The sequence below is a fragment of the Chelonia mydas genome, chromosome 5, assembly GCF_015237465.2.
Source record: "Chelonia mydas isolate rCheMyd1 chromosome 5, rCheMyd1.pri.v2, whole genome shotgun sequence".
Classification (NCBI taxonomy): Eukaryota; Metazoa; Chordata; order Testudines; family Cheloniidae; genus Chelonia; species Chelonia mydas.
This window is the reverse complement of record NC_051245.2, coordinates 5,006,099-5,027,602: the sequence shown is the minus strand read 5'-3', so window position 1 is coordinate 5,027,602 and position 21,504 is coordinate 5,006,099. Positions and strand designations below refer to the sequence as shown.

The 21,504-nt window shown below is 45.8% G+C and overlaps 1 protein-coding gene across 4 annotated transcripts in view; it reads left to right on the top strand.

Moving 5' to 3' along the window:
• The window catches only part of UBAP1 (ubiquitin associated protein 1), a 56,580-nt gene that overhangs the window by 29,362 nt on the left and 5,714 nt on the right, over nt 1-21,504 (top strand). For all 4 annotated transcript variants that reach the window (XR_006290875.1, XM_037902421.2, XM_043546567.1 and 1 more), the window contains 5 exons: nt 242-282; nt 8,422-8,546; nt 12,382-13,296; nt 20,413-20,448; nt 21,026-21,226. Coding sequence is in view for 3 of the 4 variants with exons in the window: in XM_037902421.2 (XP_037758349.1) it covers nt 249-282; nt 8,422-8,546; nt 12,382-13,296; nt 20,413-20,448; nt 21,026-21,226 (1,311 nt within the window). In the remaining variant the exon portion in view is untranslated. The remainder of the gene's footprint in view (nt 1-241; nt 283-8,421; nt 8,547-12,381; nt 13,297-20,412; nt 20,449-21,025; nt 21,227-21,504) is intronic.

Below are 21,504 nucleotides of genomic sequence, written 5' to 3'. Positions count from 1 at the left end.
CTGAAAATGTCCTCGCTTGGCTAGACGAATATGCGCACGCTAAATAAATACTTAACAATCCAGATCTGTTTCGCAGACTATAAAATGGGTTTTCTTACTCATGTCTCAGGGCCATTAGGCTAAATTTGAACAAATATTTGCAAAGCTTCCTGAGATCCTTGGGTGGAAGACAAAATAGAAGCTCATATATTATATTATTTAACATGTGAAAGATTATTAATGCTTCTAAACTGTTTTTCAGATTCTAAATGGCTTCTAAGAAGTCGGGATCCGACTTTCACGGTAAGTGAAGTGCCGTATTTTTGTATTGGAAAGATTAATGTGAGGAAACTCCCCGTAAAACATTCTGTGTTGCCTCTAATATAGATTCCCCCCGCCCCCCATCTAATAATATAACGGGATTGGGTGGCTCTTGGGATTAATAGGAGACTCTAGAGCCTTTCACCATCCTGCTACTGACCAAAAGTAGCCATTTTCTGTTGGCTGTTGATTGACCTGTGTGAAATAAACTTGGTCTCAATCCAGGTTTTCAGTGGACATGTGTGGCTCTTCAGAAACCTCCACTGTTGGCATTAACTGGCAGTCAGCACAGAGGCCATGGCTTGAGTGCTCAATGGAGATTAGTCTGCTTTGTCTCTGCTAGAGCTGGTTCTTTCATGTCAGGGCTGGAAGGGCATTGGTGGGGCAGTGGCGTGGAAACTTACGTTTCTGTTGCCTATGCCTGTTCTCTGCCTAAACCGAGGACTTCAGTCTGGTATCTTTCACTCATGGCATTAAGAACACTTCAGAAAATGGGAAAATCCCTAGCTTGGTGTATGCATGTGCGTGTGAAATTAAACCAACAGTAGGCCAGTGGAATAGCGTTTGCAGAAGCAAACTCTATATAGCGAAGGTTGCAACTTCACTTTAATTTTAAACTGTTTTTCCTCATTTATAACTTCCATAAAGTCTCCTTATGACTGAAACTGCTCATGCTTGGAGTCTGCCCTGTGATGAATTTATTTCAAATATAGTTTGAACTAAATCCATTTAAGTAACTTACTTTCGGGTAAGTGAAGGAGGAAAGGAAAGGAATGGAATTTTCTGTAAACTCCTGATCCTGCACACATTTAAACATGTGCTTAATTTTACACATGAATAATCTCACTGAAGTCCGTTTGTGTAAAGCTAAGTGTGCGTTTGCTGGAGTCGGGCCTAAAGTTGTGGGGACAGGAGGGTGGGAAACTATTCTGACCCTCAAAGTTCTGTGATTGAGGATCCGATTTTTGCAGTTGCATGCAAATATTGCAGTTGTATGTGTAATCAAGAATTGTGTGTGAAATTACCAGTACCAACCTAAGTTAAAGTGATTGTCCATGCAGACTTCTTCCTTTTCATAGAGTGCAGAGTCCCTTCTCTTTCCAGATAGTGTTTCAGGTGAGCAAAATGACACTAGAGCACTCCACCATGGGGGAGAGGAAGGCTTGGAAAAGTCTGCCCCATTAAGTTGACCTTTAAGCTTTCTCGTTGCCCTAGTGTAAAGGGATCAGAAAGTGACGACAGCAGGGAAAGGACTATAAACAAGTCAGACTGACTACCGTAGGAAATGCAAAATGAAAACATAATAAATCCTGAAACCAGATTGTACATTTTCTTTAATCAAAGATGTGACAATAGGTAAGAAATGGTATCTAATTTTTAATATGTCTTGTCAGAGTTCCAGGAGCTAAGTTAGCTGGACCATGTGCTGTTTAATTGCTGATTACTGTTGAATGTAATAAGTATATGTGCAATGCAGAATTAATATTGCATTTGGAGCCAGAGGTTTTACAATTCTGGACTCTAAATTGTTACAATCTGGTGGGAAACGCCCCTTGTATAACAAAATAACAAGAACAAAAGAAATGGCTCTGCAGCATCAGTAGTTAACTGAAATACCCTGTTGTGAGGCTCTCTGTGTTTCTGCTGATATTGGCAATTCTAATACTAAATTTATTGCTGTGCTGACTTAAACTCTCTGGGGAGGGATGGGCACAACTTTTGTTTTGTCATCTCTTGGGGAATTAGTGGGGAAAACTCTTTTCAATCACCTCCCAGCATCCAAAAGAGCAAATAGGTGACACTGTCCCTATAATTGCAGTTTACGACACAACATCTAGCCCAGCAAGTTGCAGCTTAGCGTGTACAGCAGGCTTCTAGAATTGTACAGAGCTGACACTTCAAATGAACATACTCCCCGTGCTTGCTGTTTATGGGAATTTACATGAGGCTATTACAAAGCCGGTTAGTTGTAAAATCCCTCTTGGTATCTGGCCTTTACTTGCTTTACCTGTAAAGGGTGTGACAAAGTTCCTCCTCTGCCTTGGTGGGTCCTGCACTCTCTTGGCGGATTTTCTCGCCTCAGAGGTTCATGGCAGCCCTCAGTTGGCCGCTTTTGTGGCTCAGATCTGCCGTTCACTCAGTTAGTCTCATCACTGGCCAGCATGGGGAAAGGAAGAAGAACAATCCCCGCAGTCTCTGCTGATCCACCTAGAGAATCGGGGAACAGGCCAGAGACCTTCCCCTCTTGTGGAACCCACAGTCCAGTTCAACTCCTCCGGTATCAAGTAGGGAGTTGGAGGGATTGGGGGAACCCGGGCCTGTCCTCTACTCCGGGTTCCAGCCCAGGGCCCTGTGGATTGCAGCTGTCTACAGTGGCTCAGGTAACAGCTGCGTGACAGCTACAACTCCCTGGGCTACTTCCCCATGGCCTCCTCCCAACACCTTCTTTATTCTCACCACAGGACCTCCCTCCTGATGTCTGATAATGCTTGCACTTCTCAGTTTTCCAATAGTACGCCTTCTGACTCTCAGCTTCTTGCGCCTCTTGCTCTCACTCCTCGCGCATACCACAAACTGAAGTGAGCTCCTTTTTAAACCCAGGTGCCCTGATTAGCCTGCCTTAATTGATTCTAGCAGCTTCTTGATTGGCTGCAGGTGTTCTAATCAGCCTGTCTGTCTTAATTGTCTCCAGACAGTTCCTGATTGTTCTGGAACCTTCCCTGGTTACCTTACCCAGAGAAAAGGGACCTACTTAACCTGGGGCTAATATATCTGCCTTCTATCACTCTCCTGTAGCCATCTGGCCCGACCCTGTTACAAGGGTTAAAAAGTCCCCTGGGTTTAAAAAAAAAAAAAAAAAGTGGGCACCTGACCAAAAGAACCAATGGGAAGGCCAGAACTTTTAAAAATGGGGAAAGAAACTTTCCCTTTGTCTGTTGTTCTCTGGGCTGCAGGGACGCGAAGCAGCAATGCTATAAGCAGAAATGCTGTGTAAGGTTTGAACCAGGTATGAAAAAGTATCTTCCATACCTAGAAGAAATAAAAGGGTGTGTGGGAATGGGGCCTAGGTTATAACTGGAGCTTTGAGGAAGCCACCTTCTGAATTCATACTTCAGAAAGAGAATGCTCCAGCAGGTTTCTCTGAGCACGGAGCTCAGTGCACTGTGGTGATGTTTGAAGAACTAGAAGCTAGAGACTTGCAAGCCGAGTGAATGGCAGTGCCTGGAAATGTAGCTTTCTGCAGGTGTGTTGAAAAGGTGAACTGAAGTTTCCCAAGGGCAGTGTTTGATGTTCTGCTAACACAGTGCTAATTGTTGCCATGCAGGTTGAAAGCTGCTGCTGCCGCTTCCTCAGGTGATGTCCAAAACTGCTCCAGTTATTCCTCGTGTTTATAAGGGTAGTGTGAAGGGCCAACCAAGAATGGGGCCCTGTCGTGCCAGACGCTGTGTATAGTAGCAGGAAGTCCTTTCTCAGGAGAGCTAACAATCTAAATAGACAAGACTGACACAGGATGGGGGGAAAGGGTATAACATGCAAGCAGGGTGAACTATGTGATGGCAGCAAGGAGGGGATCCGCTAAATGGAAAGAAAAGGGAAGGGGCGAATGAAGAGGGCAAGGAGAGACAGGCAGGAGTGAAGCTGAGGTGAAGACATTGTGATAGAGCGGGAGGGTTGGAGAAAACAGTCGATCGGCCAGAGACAGTCAGAACATTCTGCAGTTTTGACTGGACTATCCATAGGTCCCTGCAGTGGCTGTCGGTTCCTACCAGCTAGAGTCTCTGGCTGGTTGTTCTCTGCACGGTTTCCCCCAAGGCTACATGACGGGGAGAGGAGACACCACCTGGATCCTAGTGCCCAGAGTGTGTGTGTGTGTGTATGGGGGTCTTCACTGCACAGTTCTGGTTCCAGGGAGTGCGGCGATCCTGGCTGGACCCCATTTTACCCCCTCCACTCAGTGTGACCGCTAAAGGTACCTTCCTTATTGTTTTGAACCGATTCCCCACGTCGGTGGTGACCTCTTTACACGTTCACTCATCAAGCTGCTAGACTGTGGAGGCCAGTGTTTCCTGGGGATGCACCTGAGGCATCTGGGGGTCAGACCAGGCCTATGTTTACATAATCGGTGATACACAGTGATACTGGCTCTTTTGTTGGTCTTGGCCGAGGCAGAAAGGATGGTTTGAATAAAGTGGGTGCATGTTTTTCTGAACTTCCTGGGTCTGCTATAATAATTGTTTAAACAGAGTCCAAATTCCGAGGAGCCACATATTAAATATCATCCTGTTACTTAAAGTGAGTTGTAACAAACTCATGTGTGCATGCTGCTGTGGATGAACACTGAGTAACAGCCACGCCTACGTCTGTACTAAAATCCAGTTTCTTTTTGCTCCCTGCTTTGAACAATCTGCTTTTTAAAATCATTTCCGGGGAATTGGCATGTTCAGCCCTCTGCAAAAAAAAACGCCATTGGCTTAAATCACATTCTGGGCAGGACTCTAACCATATTCTGATACAAAGGAAAATCCCTGACCTGGGTAAAACAAGTGAAATATACCTTTGGGGTTTTTCTCTCCTTTCTCCCCACAAAAGGAAATTCTATAAACCCATCACAAAGTGTTCTGGAAAGGCTACCCTGAGAGAGAGGATGGTTCCCATGTCTATGGCAGCCCGTCGGTAAATGCCAGGTTACAGTGGTGGTCACAGTCAGAAAATCGGTATACTGGGAAGACACTAAAAATAATTTCCCAGTAATATTTGTCAGGTATCACACGCTGACTGCTAAGGTGAAACTAGCAAGAAGCAAATTCCTGAGTAGAGCAGCCAGTCTTTGCCTGAACCGTCCCTCACCTTAGTGCTGTATGTCCTGGCTTTAGCTCACGTGGCATTAAAAATAGTCATAACTTTTAATCTCTCCTTACCTGGTGCTCAGATAAGACAAGGCAGAGAGCAGTAGTCGCACTCCTACTCATGCCTGTCACAACGTGTAGTGTAGCACGGGCATTTTCCCTTTGCCTGGGGGAGCTCAACCCCTGCTCAGCCCCAGGCCCCACCCCCACTCTACCTCTTCCGTCAAGCCCCCACCTCATCCCATCTATTTCCGTCCCCGCTCCGTCCCCTCCCCTGAGTGCACCCCATCCCTGCTCCTTCCCCCTCCCCCCAGCACCTTCTGCACAGCTGCGGAACAGCTGGCGATGGGAGGGAGGAGTGTTAATGGGCCACTTCACCTTGAATGGTCCCGTAAACTATGTGTTAGCTACTTACGCTAAACAATCTGTTCCACTGTGTATTTATCTGTGACACTGAGTACAAGCAAGTCTACACTGCAAAATTAAGTTGACCTAAGTTACGTCGACATACAGCCAGCACAGTAATTAAATTGTCCACACTATGCTCCCTGTGTCGGCGGTGTGCGTCCTCACCAGGAACGCTTGCACCAGTTGCACTGTCCGTGTGGGGCATTGTGGGACAGCTTCTGAGAGGCAGCAACAGTCCATGTCAACAACGCAGTGACTACACTGACGCTGTGTTGACCTAACTACGTCAGCCGAAGCGCTACGCCTCGCATGGAGGTGGCGTTATTAAGTCGGTGTATTGGATGACTTGCATCAGTTGGAGCTGAGTGTTAGTGTAGACACTTACATAGTTAGGTCGCTGTAAGCTGCCTTACGTCAGCCTAACTCTGTAATGTACACCAGGCTTATGTTTCCCAGACCTCAAGAAGTGCTCTGTCTAAGCTTGAAAGCTTGTCTCTCTCACCATCAGAAGTTGGTCCAATAAAAGATATGACCTCACCCACCTCATCTCTCCCATGCAGTCAAAGGGCGTCTGGTCTGGTTTAGATGGGTTGTGATTCCCATTCCCATTGATGGGCACTCTGGTCACTATCTCTGCATAAACTAACACTTGGGAGTTGTTAGTTTGCCAGTTCAAATACACACATCCTTAAACTAGACGCCTTGTTGCAGTAATGGCCGTGGTCCCCTCCCAACACCGAAATTGCAGTGCTGTGGAGCAGTCACTGAATATGTTGCTCTCTCTGCTGGGGGTGCAACGAGTAAAATTACTGTTAAATTCTCTGAGAGACTTCTCCAGTTCACGGTCATGGTGAGGAACAAGATCGGCTCTAGAATAGTCAGTCCCAGGGATTCAAAGCTGAAAGGACGCTATCTCTCTAGCACGAATCTGAGAGCAGGCTGCTGTGCCACATCCTGCAATGCTGTCATCGCTTGGGCTCGCCAAAAGTCTTCAGCCCCAGGTGATAGGGTGTTTCCTGTTTTTGAAAACCTGTCCTTCATTAGCGCTTGGCTGCATTCTTGTAGATGATTCAGTAATAGAGGAGCGCAGGAGGTATTTCTGAATGGCCATTTAAGTTTGAAATTTGGTCAAAGGGAGATGACACATCAGTAATCTTTGGGATTGCTCAGGCTGTGAAAAGAGGTTAGTTCCTGAGCTCAGTCTCTCCTCTAAGGTGGCGACAGTACTCTGTAATATTCCAACCCCAAAAGTGAATGTACAGATGAACTGTTCATTGAACACTGGTGTAGGAGTGGGGTTAATATCACTTTCAAACAAATTGCCATTCAGATTGGTGTTTGGAACTCCGTCTATTCTCCCAGCTGGGGGTGCTGTCATAAAACTTCAGATGGTCGTTGGTGTTTGTTACTTGTTTTCTGGTAGCCCGACCGCGCCGGGTACTGTACAAAGGTAGAACACAGAGATGGTCCCTGCCCCGAACAGTCTAGAATTCAAGTAGAGGACTAGATAACAGATGGATAAAACAGACAGATTGTGGGGGGACGCGGGGGACACGGTAACAGTGAGAAGTGTGTGATCAGTGTGATAAGCAGGGGGCACAGTATACCAGCTGACTGACCAAGGAAGTGAAATTAGATTGGTACAGAAACTGGGATCCCAAAACTGAAGTTGAGTCACTGTAGATCGGGGTGGGCAAACTTTTTGGCATGAGGACCACATCTGGGTGGGGAAATTGCATGCAGGGCCATGAATGTGGGGCTGGGGCAGGGGATTGGGGTGCAGGGTATGGGAGGGGGTTGGGGTACAGGAAGGGGTTCAGGGCAAGGGGTTGGTGTGGAGGAGGGGTGCAGGTTGTAAGAGGGGGCTCAGGGCAGGGGGTTGGGGGGCGGGAGGGGTTCAGGGCGAGGGCTCTGGCCCGGTGCTGCTTACCTTGAGCTGCTCCGGGGTGACAGCGGTGTGCAGCAGGGCTAAGGCAGGCTCTCTGGCCCCAGGCCGCACCGCGCTGCTCCCAGAAGCGGCCAGCACCACGTCCCTGCAGCCCCTAGGGGAGGGGAGGCAGAGGGCTCCACGTGCTGCCCTTGTCTGCAGGTTCCTCCCCCGAAGCTCCCCTTCTACGGTTTCCCGTTGCCGGCCAATGGGAGCTGCGGGGGGTGGTGCTTGCAGGCGGGGCAGCGCGCGGACCCCCCTCCCCCGCGTGGGCTGCAGGGACATAGTTCCGGCTGCTTCTGGGAGTGGTGCAGGGCCCATGGTGCCACAGGGTTGGCAATCCCACGGGCCGGATCCAAAGCCCTGACGGGCCGGATGCAGCCCACGGGCTGTAGTTTGCCCACCCCCAGTGTAGATGCATCTTTAAATGTATGTCTACCCTGTGGAGGCTATGCCAGCGTAGTCCCCAGTGTAGACACAACTAACACCAACAGAAGTTTTTCTGTTCGTGTAGGAACGCCCCTTGTGCAAACGTTAGCTATGTCGACGTAGCAGTATCTGCACTGGGGCTATATTGGTCTGGAGCGTGATTGTTTCACACCACTGGCCGACACAGCTATGTCAACATAACTTTTAAGTGTATACAGAGCGAAAGGCAAAAGAAACTAGTGCAGGGAAACTTACTTGACAATCTGTCCAGAAATCTGAGACCAAATCAACCTTTTAGCCATTTGAAAAGTGTGTATAACAAAATATTTTGGATAAAAGTGGGGCAGCAAACTCAAGCATGCTCTGCGTGTATGTTCTTTTTCTGGCGACTTTCATTTTTGTGCAGGTAGGTTAGCAAAGATAAAATAGATTCACATTTCCATATTTGAAAGCTAACAGGAATGCATAATACATTTGAGTCTCTGATGTATCTTTTACTTTTGATCTTAGGGCCTTTCAGTTATCTTGATGATGTCCCATTTAAGATCGGAGACAAATTCAAAACACCAGCCAAGGTTGGCTTACCCATTGGTTTCTGCTTTCCTGATTCTCCCCAGCTTGTCAGAGAAGCCCAGGTAAGTGGGTGTTTTGTTTGTTTGTTCCCTTTGTTGTTAATTTTTGGTATGTCATAAATTTTGAAATATCCAGATTTAGGTCTTATATAAATGTTTGCTAGAGCTATCCTGGTTGTTCTAGAATTGCCCATTTATGGGGTTTCCTGTACCCTGTTCTGAAAGATCGTGTTCCAATTACTGTCCTACACAGGATACTAGACTATAGAGACAAATATGGCAATTTTTATGTTCCTGCTGTAATTGCAAGTTTTACAGTGCTTATCACAAATGCTTTACATGTCATAATTTATCAAAAAGGAATAAAAGCCAAGGAAATTCTGAAGCAGAGCTTTGATACAGTTCAAGTTAGACGTATACTTAAGTAGAACTTTTTAGTGGGAAAGTTGGGAAATTCACAGTTCAGATTCCAACAACAACCTTAACTCTGCTCCTTCTGTCCCTGACTATCCTACAGTTTGGCAGTTTTAACAAGAATGGAAAATTCAAATATAGGCGTTCTAGCACTCTTACAAAATCCTGGTTGTTTGGAGTTAGTGGATTTTTTTTTGTTTTTTGCTGTCACATGAATTTAATTTTTGTTATAATTTGTGTAAAAAGTAGATTTGGTGCTTTGGTGCGTATGCATGATGTTCTGTGGCTTCTGACTTCCCCTGTCCTGCTTTTATTGGGTGGAGAACTACACTTCTAGCTCTTGTTTTGCTTTGTAGTTCTCATTGACAATTTATTTACCCAGCCATGTGGCCAAGTTACGTAATTTGGCAAATAAATCTCTCCTCTCTTTTCCAGGCACGTGGTCTTAAGTTGCCTTAATTTTTTTGGTTAGTTTGAAATCAACTGATTAAACAGACTAACTTTTAAAAAATCCTTGTGTGCTTATCATTTTAAAATTGGTACTAGAAATCCAACTGCACTAATTTAACTGAAAATTTAAATTAGGAGCCAAGGTCCTGTTTAGTGCCAGTCCTGATGCAGAGAGAATGGCAGGTCGCAGTAGAGTGGCTTGGTGTTCTTTATGCCATGTGATGTTTCCACAGAGTTCCCTGGAATATGGATTTTGAGTCCTGACCACAGAGCCAATCAAATCAATAGTTTAAGTCTTTTGATTTCATAGTATACTTTCTACAAGGAGTCGATCTGTTGTGTTCGAGGCCCATTTTAACCTTAAATGGCTAGCCTGGGACGTAGCGCTAACTCTCCTTTCCCTTTCCCTCCAAGCCAGTGACACACACATTTGGTGTGCGTGATGTGACTGCTGCAGTGAAGTCATGTATCATGGTGCACGGCTTCCTTTGACATCTGCAGCAGAAGACAGTCCAGCTTGCTGGTGCTAGGCTTGTCTGCTTTCAGCATGTCAAGTGTTGTAGCACGGCATAAGGGCCAAGGCCAAAGTGCGAAGTGTCTGTCCTTTGCACTGAATATCCACAGGCTAAGCCTGCATTCTCAGAAGGTACCACTGTTTGCTCTCGTAAAGCATTAGCGCGTTAAATAATTTTGGCTGTGGACTGTTCTGTCACTTGTGCAACTGTAAATTCTCTTGTCCTGCAAACTGGCTGTGTGGGCAGGTCTGACATTCTGGGGTGCAGTCCAGACCAGTGAGGGGTTTTGTCACCACCCATCCTGCTGCCTTGAGTGCTTCACAATGCTTTGCTGCTGTAGTTCCCAACCTGTGCTTCTCACAAACAGCATGCAGGTTACATGCTGAGTGTTTGCATATAGCCACAGCCCTGGTCCAGCAACTCTGACCCCAGCAGCCTGTCAGGTACACACCAGCCCCAGTCTGGCTTCTAGCAGCCTTAGTTACGATCCGCAGGGTGACCCCAACACATTCCCAGTCCCAGATTTTCCCCAGAAACGCATGTGCTGCACTGCCCAGCCCTCTCCTGGACAGTTGGGATATTGTAGGTCCATTGACACTGAAAGGGGTCAGTGTACAACGGTTTGCTGGAGTTACCGAACAATTCAGTTTAAACACAACGCTGAATTGGTTTTGATTGAGTAAAACAAGTTTATTTCATTACAGAGAGAGATTTTAAGTGACTATAAGGCATTAAAATCAAAAATGGCTACAAGAAAAGCAAAGAAAAAATGCTTTTTAATAACTAAACTTGGTTCAAGGTAAAATCTTTACCACAGGTTCCCAGCAACATTGCTGATCAAATTTTCAAGTCAAGATCTTACACAAAGTCCAAAGGCTGGTTCCTTTATCTCCCTGGTCAAAGGGGGTGAGGGGATGGGGTGGGGGAGTACCTGGGGTGTTTTTGACCCTCAATTTATAGTCCAGTCACCCTTTGAAATGCATTTTCCTGAGGGTTATCCCAGTTAAAGTTCCTTCCAGCTGTGAGGGTGGAGGCATGGAGTCTCAATCTGTTCCTGCCCCCCTTCACTGCCAAAGAATGGCCACTTGACTGGTGATTGATCGCCAGTCAACTTTGATGACACCTGGCTAGAGGCGCCAGCTTGTCTTTGTGTCTTTGCGAAACAGGTTTGCTCCCTCCCCAGACTTGCCTGGTAAACACATTTCAGTCATTTCAGCTTGTGTTCATAACTTTACAGATCACGTTGCTGTGTACATTTCAGCATGATATTATTGACCAGCAAGTTTATTAGTTTTCGAATGGTACCTCAGAAGGTATGCCTTGTAGAAAGATTATTACAGTGATATGTGCCGTGTGAATATGGGGATGGGGGCGGCATTCGGCCTAGAGGGTTATGTAAGATTTGATCCTTGTGCTTGCACTTCCAAGGAAGTGCTCATATTAAAATGTGAGAAAGCTCAGGGGACCCTGTCATGTTGATAATAGCAACACAGATCTGCTTCTGTAGAAAAACGCACACTAAGCTAGAGGCTAATATCTCAGTTTTATGACTCCTTTGCTGGGTTCTTGACTTGGCAGTACCTAGGTTAGTACCTCTTCTTTCTGTTGGGTACTAAACTCTGCTATGGACTTTAACCTCTTCTGAAGAGAGGTAAAAAATTCCACGATGTTTCCAGCGATGCAGTAATCCAGAATCTCCTCTATTCTTGTGTGGCTTGTGGCCAGTTCATCAATAGGGGAATCTGCAGCCTACCAGCAAATCCTGAAGCTAGAGCATAGTAGAGGTCTACCACTGAATAGTGTGCTTGATTTCTACTCTACGCATGCTCTCTTCTGTGGGAGATAGATGCTGTGGTATTGTGTTAATCTTCGTAACAGTTTTTAAGCAAAATCATGTGGAAAGGAGGAATATAATATATCCATTGGCATATAGCCAAGGTTAGCTTCTAGAGCAGCAGTTCTCAAACTGTGGATCGGGACCCCAGAGTGGGTCACGACCCCTTTTTAATGGGGTCACCAGGGCTGGCATTAGACTTGCTGGGGCCCAGGGCCAAAGGCCAAGCCCGAGCCCCATCACCCAGGGCCAAAGTCCAAGTCTGAGGACTTCAGCCCTTGTGACAGGGCTCAGGGTTACAGGCCCCCCGCCTGAGGCTGAAGCCCTCGGGCTATGGCTTTGGCCCCCCCCCCACCTGGGGTGATGGGGTCTAGGCTTTGGCTCCGGCCCCTCTTCCCAGGGTGGGCTCAGGCTTCGGTCCCCCCTCCTGGGGTCATGTAGTAATTTTTGTTGTCAGAAAGGGGTCTTGGTGCAATGAAGTTTGAGAAACCCTGTACTAGAGGCACAAAGAATGTCTTCTGCTTGTCTGTAGGTGAGCAGAGATATTAGTTAAGAGAAATGCTCCCCACCCCTTGGGTAATACCCCTAAGTTGTTACTCCATGTTCCTTGCTACGTATGGGATGATGATGCCGTCATAAAGTAGTGACTATGTTCCTTACCCTTGAATCTCGTTTTTCCTTACAGTATGACTTCTCCCTGGAAAAGAGAACTGTTGAGTGGGCAGAAGACATCAAAAAAATCCAAGCAGCTCAGAGAGAAGCAGAGCAAAAGGCTGCGCAAGCAATAGCTAATTCCAAGGCTGCTTCAGACGACAACAGCAAAATGGGCTTCTCTGAGGCTATGCCACTTCCCATTAACCCTATTCTCGCTAGTCTACAGCACAATAACATTCTGACTCCCACCCCTGCCAACAGCAGTGCCATAAAGCAAAAGGTCCTTAGTCCGCCTTACCCAAAGGCAGACTTCAACCCAGCAGATTTTGAATGTGAAGAAGACCCATTTGACAATCTGGAGCTAAAAACTATTGATGAAAAAGAAGAACTGAAAAATATTCTTGAAATTCACGTTGGTACGACTGGGCCAATTGTCACCCAACTGTTGGAGAATAACTTGCCCAAAGTAGGGCCAGAATCTGCGTTACAAGATCAGGAAGTTCTGGCATCCATAGAAAGGGCTACCTTGGACTTCAAGCCCCTTCACAAACCCAATGGCTTTATCACTTTACCACAGTTGGAAAACTGTGAAAAGATGTCCCTGTCTTCCAAAGTGTCCCTCTCCCCCATCACGTCAGTGAGCAATATCAAATCTCTCTCCTTTCCCAAGCTCGACTCAGATGAGAGCGATCAGAAGATGTCAAAGCTCACAAGCACTTTTCACAGCGCTACCTGTCTCCACAATGGCACTTTCCTCAGCTCTTTACAGGCCTGCTCTCCCAGTAAGGCTAGTGAACTCAACGGACATCAAGTTGTTGGACTTTCTGCTTTAAATGTGGACAGTGGAATGGAGACATCAACATTATCCTCTTCATCCATGCTGCCTTCCCTATCTGTGTCAACACCTTGTACAGAAGAACAATCATCTCAAAACACAGCAACTAAGGTAAGGATTCAACACGTTAAAATAGGTTTGGGGTGTTCAAGGGGAAGGTGAATGTGACTCATATTTCTAAAATGCATCCTGTAGCTTCCTTTGATTTAATACTCGGATGTGGTCTGCTGACAATACATGTCTTCTCATGCATTGCTCTATCTTGATCTAAATGGAAAACTGATCAGCTAAAGAGGAAACATTGAATGCTGGGAGTTAGTCTCAGAAGATCACATGTCACTGTTTTGGATGTAGACAGCTGTAATCTAATTCACTTTAGGCCCATGAGGTGTTTTCTGGCTCCTGGCAAGTTGCTAGAGGTATTCATGGTAAGAGATCTTGGGCACCTTGGGTTTAAGGCTCTAGTAAGATTTTTCGCTGCTATATTCTCATATGTTCTGGCTGTTCACCCCAAACTGAGACATTCATTTCTAAGCTACCATGCTGGATTTAATCAAATTCTTTAAGCAAACATTCAGTTGAAATGCTTGTGTTAGGCACATCCGAGGACAGTCAGTATTGAGACGTGGCATCCCCACGCAGGACATTTTCAGATGACTTTATCAAGCTGCTGAAAGTGATCTGGCTTATAGCTCAAGAGACTGATGTAGCCCTGCTCCAGACACTGGCAGTGCAAGTATCCCCACTTCCCTTGTAGAGCTGTGTGCTTCAGTGCTGTACCATAAACTGGCAGCCACTCCTTTTAATGTTCTTCGCTCCAGCATCCCCGCCAAACACAACGGTGGGTTTTTATTTGAGTTAAAATAACACTTGTCTGAAGTCTGGTACCTGCTTTTCTCAGGCCTGAACCCATGCCGAAAGTGCTTGGAATAAGTTAGATGTTTCCTGTGCTCGGAGATCTAGAACTACTTTGTCATGACCCGTAAATGCTTCTAAACATTGGTTCTGGCCTGGAGATCGGAGACCATTTCAGTCCAGCAGAGCTTGAAGGGAAGAAGCAAACTTCGTTTACCCCATCTGTTCCTTTTCCCTTCAAAACATAGGCTTAACTTTCTCAAAGAACCAAAGGGATTTGAACATCCGGTTCCCATTAAAACGAATGGAAATTGGACATTCAGATGCCATAGTTGGCTCTGAAAATCTCAACCCTAGCTATTGCAGGGAAGGGTTTGAAGGTAAGGGGCGGGGAGACCCCTCATGTTCAATATAAAACATTACATCTTGGTGTCATGATAACACTGGTATACATTCTCCACTCAAAGGCATTGTAGGTTGTAGGATGTCAGAGAGCAAGTGACCTAGCACACACCCAGACAAAGGGGTGGAGAGCCCTTGAGGAATACTTGCCTTTTGCTGATCATTCTACCGCAGTCAATACATACAGCCTTGAAACCAAAGTCCATAAATCAGCTGGCAGGCATAGGCACTCATAATGCTACTACGGAAACCCAGCATTTTGGAAAATAAGTAGTCGTTGCGGCACAGCAAAAGTGATGAGTTTTACCTTTAGCAATAAAATTAGCATTGTGCAGAGGCTGAAGGCAAACGCTGTTAATCCAGAAAGCAGCAGGAAAAGAAAATATGTCCAACCCATCCGTGAGCAGTCATTGTTCTGAATATTGTTTCTTATTAGAGAGCATCATTCATCAAATCATGTGGCTGTGATAGCTTTCTCTTCTTCACACATGGCTCAGGCAGAATATCCTGTGGCTCTAGAGAGCTTGAGAAGAGGAAGATGAAAATCTAAATAATGGCTCTGCTGAGGAGCTAGAGTTGGTGAGATGTGACGTCACTGGGCCCATCTACGCTAGAGAAATCCTCGCAAGCCCAAAGGAGGCAGGCGTTCTGTAGGATGCTTCAAGGAGGATAAGGACTTGTGGACTGAAATGAAGGAAATTGTTCAACAATTAGATTGAATAGCAAGAAAAGCGTCCCACACTTGAGACCTGTTTCCCAGGAAAGGGCATGGACGTCTCCTTAGTTGAGACACTTAACACTAGACTGGACAAAGTCGTAGGGGACAAGTGCTGTTGGGAACAGTGTTTTAGAGCTGAGAAAGAGGTAAGCTGACGTAACTGGGCTCTCCTGTCTCGAATTTCTAGGAGTCTTAACAATAAGCTGGAGGATTTTTTGGATTCCCATGTTACGATCTTAAGGACTTGGGAAATATACTCTTGTTTAATTTTATAACTAAATACAAAAAGAAAAGGAGGACTTGTGGCACCTTGGAGACTAACAAATTTATTTGGGCATAAGCTTTCGTGAGCTACAGCGCACTTCATCGATTGCATTCAGTGAATCCACTGAATGCATCCAATGAAGTGCGCTGTAGCTCACGAAAGCTTATGCTCAAATAAATCTGTTAGTCTCTAAGGTGTCACAACAGATTTATTTGAGCATAAGCTTTTGTGAGCTACAGCTCACTTCATTGGATTCATTCAGTGGATTCACTGAATGCATCCGATGAAGTGCGCTGTAGCTCACGAAAGCTTATGCCCAAATAAATTTGTTAGTCTCTAAGGTGCCACAAGTACTCCTTTTCTTTTTGCGAATACAGACTAACACGGCTGCTACTCTGAAACCATAACTAAATATAGAATTCAGTCCCGAGCATCAGAAGATCATGGTTGTACGGATGAAAGCCAGGGGTCATCTGAGGTAATTTTGAAGGTTTCTTCTGTTAAGAGCAGCTCTTGACATCTGGGTTAAAATGTCCATACAGAGCTTCTTCCTGTCCGTCTTTAATCGGACTGTCTGCCCCATTTGGGAAGCGTCGGGATCATCCACGTGTGTCATGGTGTCCTGTCACAACTTCTTTTCCTGTAGTCGAGATTGACTTTGGTGGTTTGGATTTGGCGTGACTTGTTAAAGTTTTAATAACTGCCAGTAGAGACTAGATTTTTATGGTGGTTGCATAAGAATATTGGTCATTTAAAACTGGAACTTACCTGAAACTACACAAGTTGCCTTTTGTTGTAAAAGGGGCTTCCTCTTCTGAGTTTAGATCTTTAGATGCTGAACTTCTTGGCCTCTGCCCTGCTGGATGTCATCTAGTGTCTGACAATTGGTGATCTTCACAATTCAGTTTATACAAAGTGGGCAAGAAGACAAATAGAAAAACTGCTTGTGAGGACTAATGGATTGAAATTAAATGGATCTGGGTGTAGCGCTGACAAGTGACGTGCAGGCTTCATTTTGTGATGTGTGCTCTTTTTACGTGATGCTGCTTAGCATGTGGGTATTGACAGTTGGGCTATCGATAACATCAAAAATTCAGTATATAATTATATCTCGATTCTTTCAGTGGACTTCCTGTTTGATCTTTGTTGTGGTTTCCAGCCTGCATGGAATAAGGCAACAGTATTGTCAAAGCATGCACAGGGCAAGTGCTAAGCCACAATCCTGTATGTACATTAAACATAGGGTTGTGGTTTATAGAAGTGGAGGTTGGTGAGTGTGGCGAATGGTGTTCACTTGTTTCTTTCTCACTAGTTTTCTCTGGAGTTTTAGTTTCCTCCTTTGGTTAGGAATATTTTTGCGAAGGGGGAGGATGAGGAGCAACTCCCCTCTTCTCATGTCTCCTGCCTCCCCCCAAGATTAAGCAGCTCTGGGATGTACCATTAATTAAGTTGACCTACTGTTGCCCCACAGAAATCAGACATTCTGGGACAAATCAGTATCCGAACACACGAGCCTTCTCTAACAAGTGTCTGCTCCCAGAAGAGAATCCACTTACTGTCCCACCAGCACTGAAGTGATCTCAACTATGACTAACTGTAAAGTCACATTCTCTTGGGACGTCTGAGGCTGGAATGGCTGGTTTGGAACAAGTGCAATGAAACAGAACTACCTCCATGAGTTGGGTGCTGCTCATTGGCTTTCTTATTTAAATGCTTTTATGTAAGCCAGATCTGGCTGGAGTGTGGGCCGGATGCAGTCCAGGATTATCAGTGGCTTCAGCACAGTAGTAAGGGCTATGGAGAATGCAGTGTGCTAATATACAATGCTTTCCCTAGCCAAGCAAATCTCTGCTTGAAATCTCTGAACTGTAAGCCCTCTGGTCAGAGGAAGCTGCAGGGAAAAAGCTTTCTGAAGAGGGAATTCATATGGTGACTTCCTCTTAGCTCCAGTTATAATCCGTGTCCTGCTCCCACACCCACAAGAAAAACATGTCAATAGGCAACGTACGTTTCTGTAAGATTGAAAATGGTGCTGGTGAATTTTGAGAGCGTGCTCACTTCATACTTCAGGACTGTAAAGTTCTGGCAACCAACTTTTGAGCTATTGTATTGCGATGAAGCATTGCATGCTGGGATATGTAGTCTGAGGGCTTCTCTCCATGGGTAGGTTTAGCCCGCACCTTTCTATTCAAATAGATGGGCACCTGAGGCTCCTGGCAAGTTTCCAACATGTCCCATGGTTGGGCAAAGTTGGTCCAGCCTGGAGTAAATCTGAGTGGGCCTGAGTTCCAGCTAGCTGGATGGTGGCCTGTGCTGATTTATTAGTGGGTAAGAAAAAGCTTTCTGCTGCGCATGTGAAAGGGGAGCAAATCTTTAACTGAGATAGAGACACGCAGCTGATCAGTTTCCAGTGTTTGATACACAAATGCTCCTGAACTTAGAATTTTAATCTAGATAACAGGCAAACCCAAGATCCAAAGCTGCTTTCTGGAGCCTGGAATGGGAGGATTAGAAACTGGCTCAGAGACAAAACAGAGTAGGAATAAATGGCCAATTTTCAACACGGCAAAAGGTTAACAGTGAGTCCTTCCTCCCAGCTTTTAGACAGAGTATGTGTCAATCAGTGAAAGCGTAGTGTGACAAAGCTCTGTCCTTGTCTCCGTGGCTTCCACATTTCCTGGCAGATTTCACTAGCCTCAGAGGCTCACTGTGACCCTCCACGTAACCCGTCTCTCTCTAGAGACAAGGGTCACAGTCTACTGAGCCATTTTCATAATAAGCAAGCGAGGGAGGTAAGGAGAAGCTATCCTCCCTTGCACAGTCTCTGTTGTCTCCCAGTCTCAGTGATTAATCGGGGGGGGGCAAAGGGGGATGCCCGGGCCCGCCCTCTACTCCGGGCTCCAGCCCAGGGACCCTAATAGTATCAGCTATGGTAGCTGACCTTTTAGAAACATGACACATACAATTCCCTGGGCTACTTCCCCACAGGAGCCCTCACTTCCTCAGGCTCCACTTCATCCTTACCTCAGGGCCTCTTTCCTTGTGCCTGATATGGTGTGTACTGCTCAATCTCTCCAACAGCGCAACTTCCTCCCACAGCTCCTGACATCCACACCCACCTGACTAACTGGGAGGCTTTTAACTCGTTTCAGCCAGCCCCTGATTGGCTTCAGGTGTCCCAATCAACCTAGCGTCCTCCCTGCCTTCTGGAAAGTTCTTAATTGGCCCCAGATGTCTTAATTGACCTGGAGCAGCTGCCATTTCACTTATCCTGGTACCAGGGATTTGTTTAGCCTGGAGCTAATATATCTATCTACCACTACTTTTCTATAGCCATCTGGCCTTGCCCCATCACAGTAGTCAAAAAGCAGGCCTTGTTTGGATACATCAAAAATGGGATGGATAGAAAATACTGAAATTCTCTCATGCTCTCACCTAGATTACTGCAGTCAGTTGTATGAAAACTCAGAGGAGAATATAGCCGAAGGGATACAGAAATGGGCCACCGAAGTAGTCCGAGGCCTAGCGAGTAGAAATGATGGGCTAGGTTAGTTTGAGAAGACCAGTAAGGGGTGATGAAAGAGAACAAAATGCTGAATGTGGGAGAGGAGAAATTGCTGGGTGTCCCTTTTACTTTCCTTCATAATCCAAACGCAGAGGGGCATTCAGTGAAATCTGTCGGCAACAGCCTCAAACTGATAAAGGGAAATACCTGTACACAGCACAAACTCAGCTTGTGGATCTCTGCTGCAAGCCATCAGGCAGGTCAAGAGTTTAGTAGGCTTTAGCAATCTATTGGACATTTGTATGGATAATTAGCAGCCACAATTACATTAGGTTAAAATGTTTTAGAATTATTCTGAGAAGGGCTATAAATCCTCCCTCTTTGGGCCATCTGCTGACTGACAGGTTGGGAAGAAACATCTCTTACGGGTAGGATTCAGAGTAGCAGCAACTTACCAGCAACCACACACCACACAACAGAACCACTAACCCAGGAACCTATCCTTGCAACAAAGCCCGTTGCCAACTGTGTCCACATATCTATTCAGGGGACACCATCACAGGGCCTAATAACATCAGCCACACTATCAGAGGCTCGTTCACCTGCGCATCTACCAATGTGATATATGCCATCATGTGCCAGCAATGCCCCTCTGCCATGTACATTGGTCAAACTGGACAGTCTCTACGTAAAAGAATAAATGGACACAAATCAGATGTCAAGAATTATAACATTCATAAACCAGTCGGAGAACACTTCAGTCTCTCTGGTCACTCGATTACAGACCTAAAGGTCGCAATATTACAACAAAAAGACTTCAAAAACAGACTCCAACGAGAGACTGCTGAATTGGAATTAATTTGCAAACTGGATACAATTAACTTAGGCTCGAATAGAGACTGGGAGTGGATGTGTCATTACACAAAGTAAAACTATTTCCCCATGTTTATTCCCCCACCCCCACCCCCTACTGCTCCTCAGACGTTCCTGTTAACTGCTGGCAATGGCCCACCTTGATTATCACTACAAAAGGTTCCCCCCCCCCCCCCCCCCCCCCCGGTGGTAATAGCTCATCTTAAGTGATCACTCTCATTACAGTGTGTATGGTAACACCCATTTTTTCATGTTCTGTGTGTATATAAATCTCACTGTGTTTTCCACTGAATGCATCTGATGAAGTGAGCTGTAGCTCACGAAAGCTTATGCTCAAATAAATTGGTTAGTCTCTAAGGTGCCACTAGTACTCCTTTTCTTCTTACGGGTAGGCTATTCCGTAATTCTCCACTACAAGGTGTTTTATGTTTCGTTGTCAATGACAGGTGTGTACTAGATGGACCACTGGTCCGACCCAGTATGGCAATTGTTGCTCCTCTACCCATCTTTCCTGGCTCTGTCCTTCCAGGCCCCCTTCTCACTAGGAACTTTGCTTGCCAGTATAGTAGACAGCTCTTCAATCTTCTCATTCATCTGTTGTTCATACAGGTACAGACAGACTACACGGAATCAGAGTTCCCTATGGTAAGTTCCCAAATTACCTACATAAGTTGGTATATTGCATAGTACATTCCTAAATTACCCATACATTGGTAATGTTCTTTTGTGTGAAGGAAGCAATGAATGGCTCCTATGAGTGTACTGACGATCAGTAAAGTGGTCAGCACATGGGTGTGGTCATCTGTACCTTTGTAGGGCCAAGAGTTGATTCTGCTTCTTTCATAAATGCTCTTTTTGTTACCCACTCTCTCTAGCTGGCTGTCATCTCCTGATGACAGAGCTCGGCTGAATTAGCAAACGTGGATCTAGTATCTTTCAGAGTAGAAGGGGATATCGGGTGAGGAACTGCCTAGGGTGATCCTAGAAGAGATCGTTGGGAGCAGAGGGAATGTTTTTGTACCCCACTGCTCAGTTTCATCCCAACGGTGATTGGTCTCCCAAAGGAAGTGTGGGAAGCCCAGCTCCATTCATTTCAAACGAGATGAGATAACTCCCTCAGAGTTCTGTAAAGAGTAGTCCTACACTGGCCAGGGAGGGAAGAGGCATGGTGCTGGGATAGAGATGTATCACCACTCATTTCTGCTTGGCTTTCCATTCCTAGATAACGCACCAAAACTTCACAGTGTGTAAAGTGCCCAGTAATACCAGCTGCACTAAATGGTCAAGCGGCCCCACGTACTCAGACATGCTGCAGACCCTGTCCGCCAGTGAGAGGCAGTGTGTGGAAACAGTCGTCAACATGGGATACTCTTACGACGATGTCATGACAGCCATGAAGAAGAAAGGACAGAATATAGAACAGGTAAGAGCTCTTGCAGAGGAGTGGGAGCTCCAAAGGTGCAGCCATCTCTGTCAGTAGTGTGGACCCCATGGCCTTACAAAAACCAAAACACTTAGGACCTAATGGAGGCCTGGAATTTGCCGTAATTTGCAGATTAACTGGGAATGGATTTTGGAGGTGAAGTGTGGGTGTCACTAGTACCAGGTGAAGTGGCTACAAGGAAAGTGCGTCCATTGGCCGCAGCCAGTGGCAGCTTCAGACATGAGACATTCCTTAGGTTGGCACCAGCCTAGAAATGC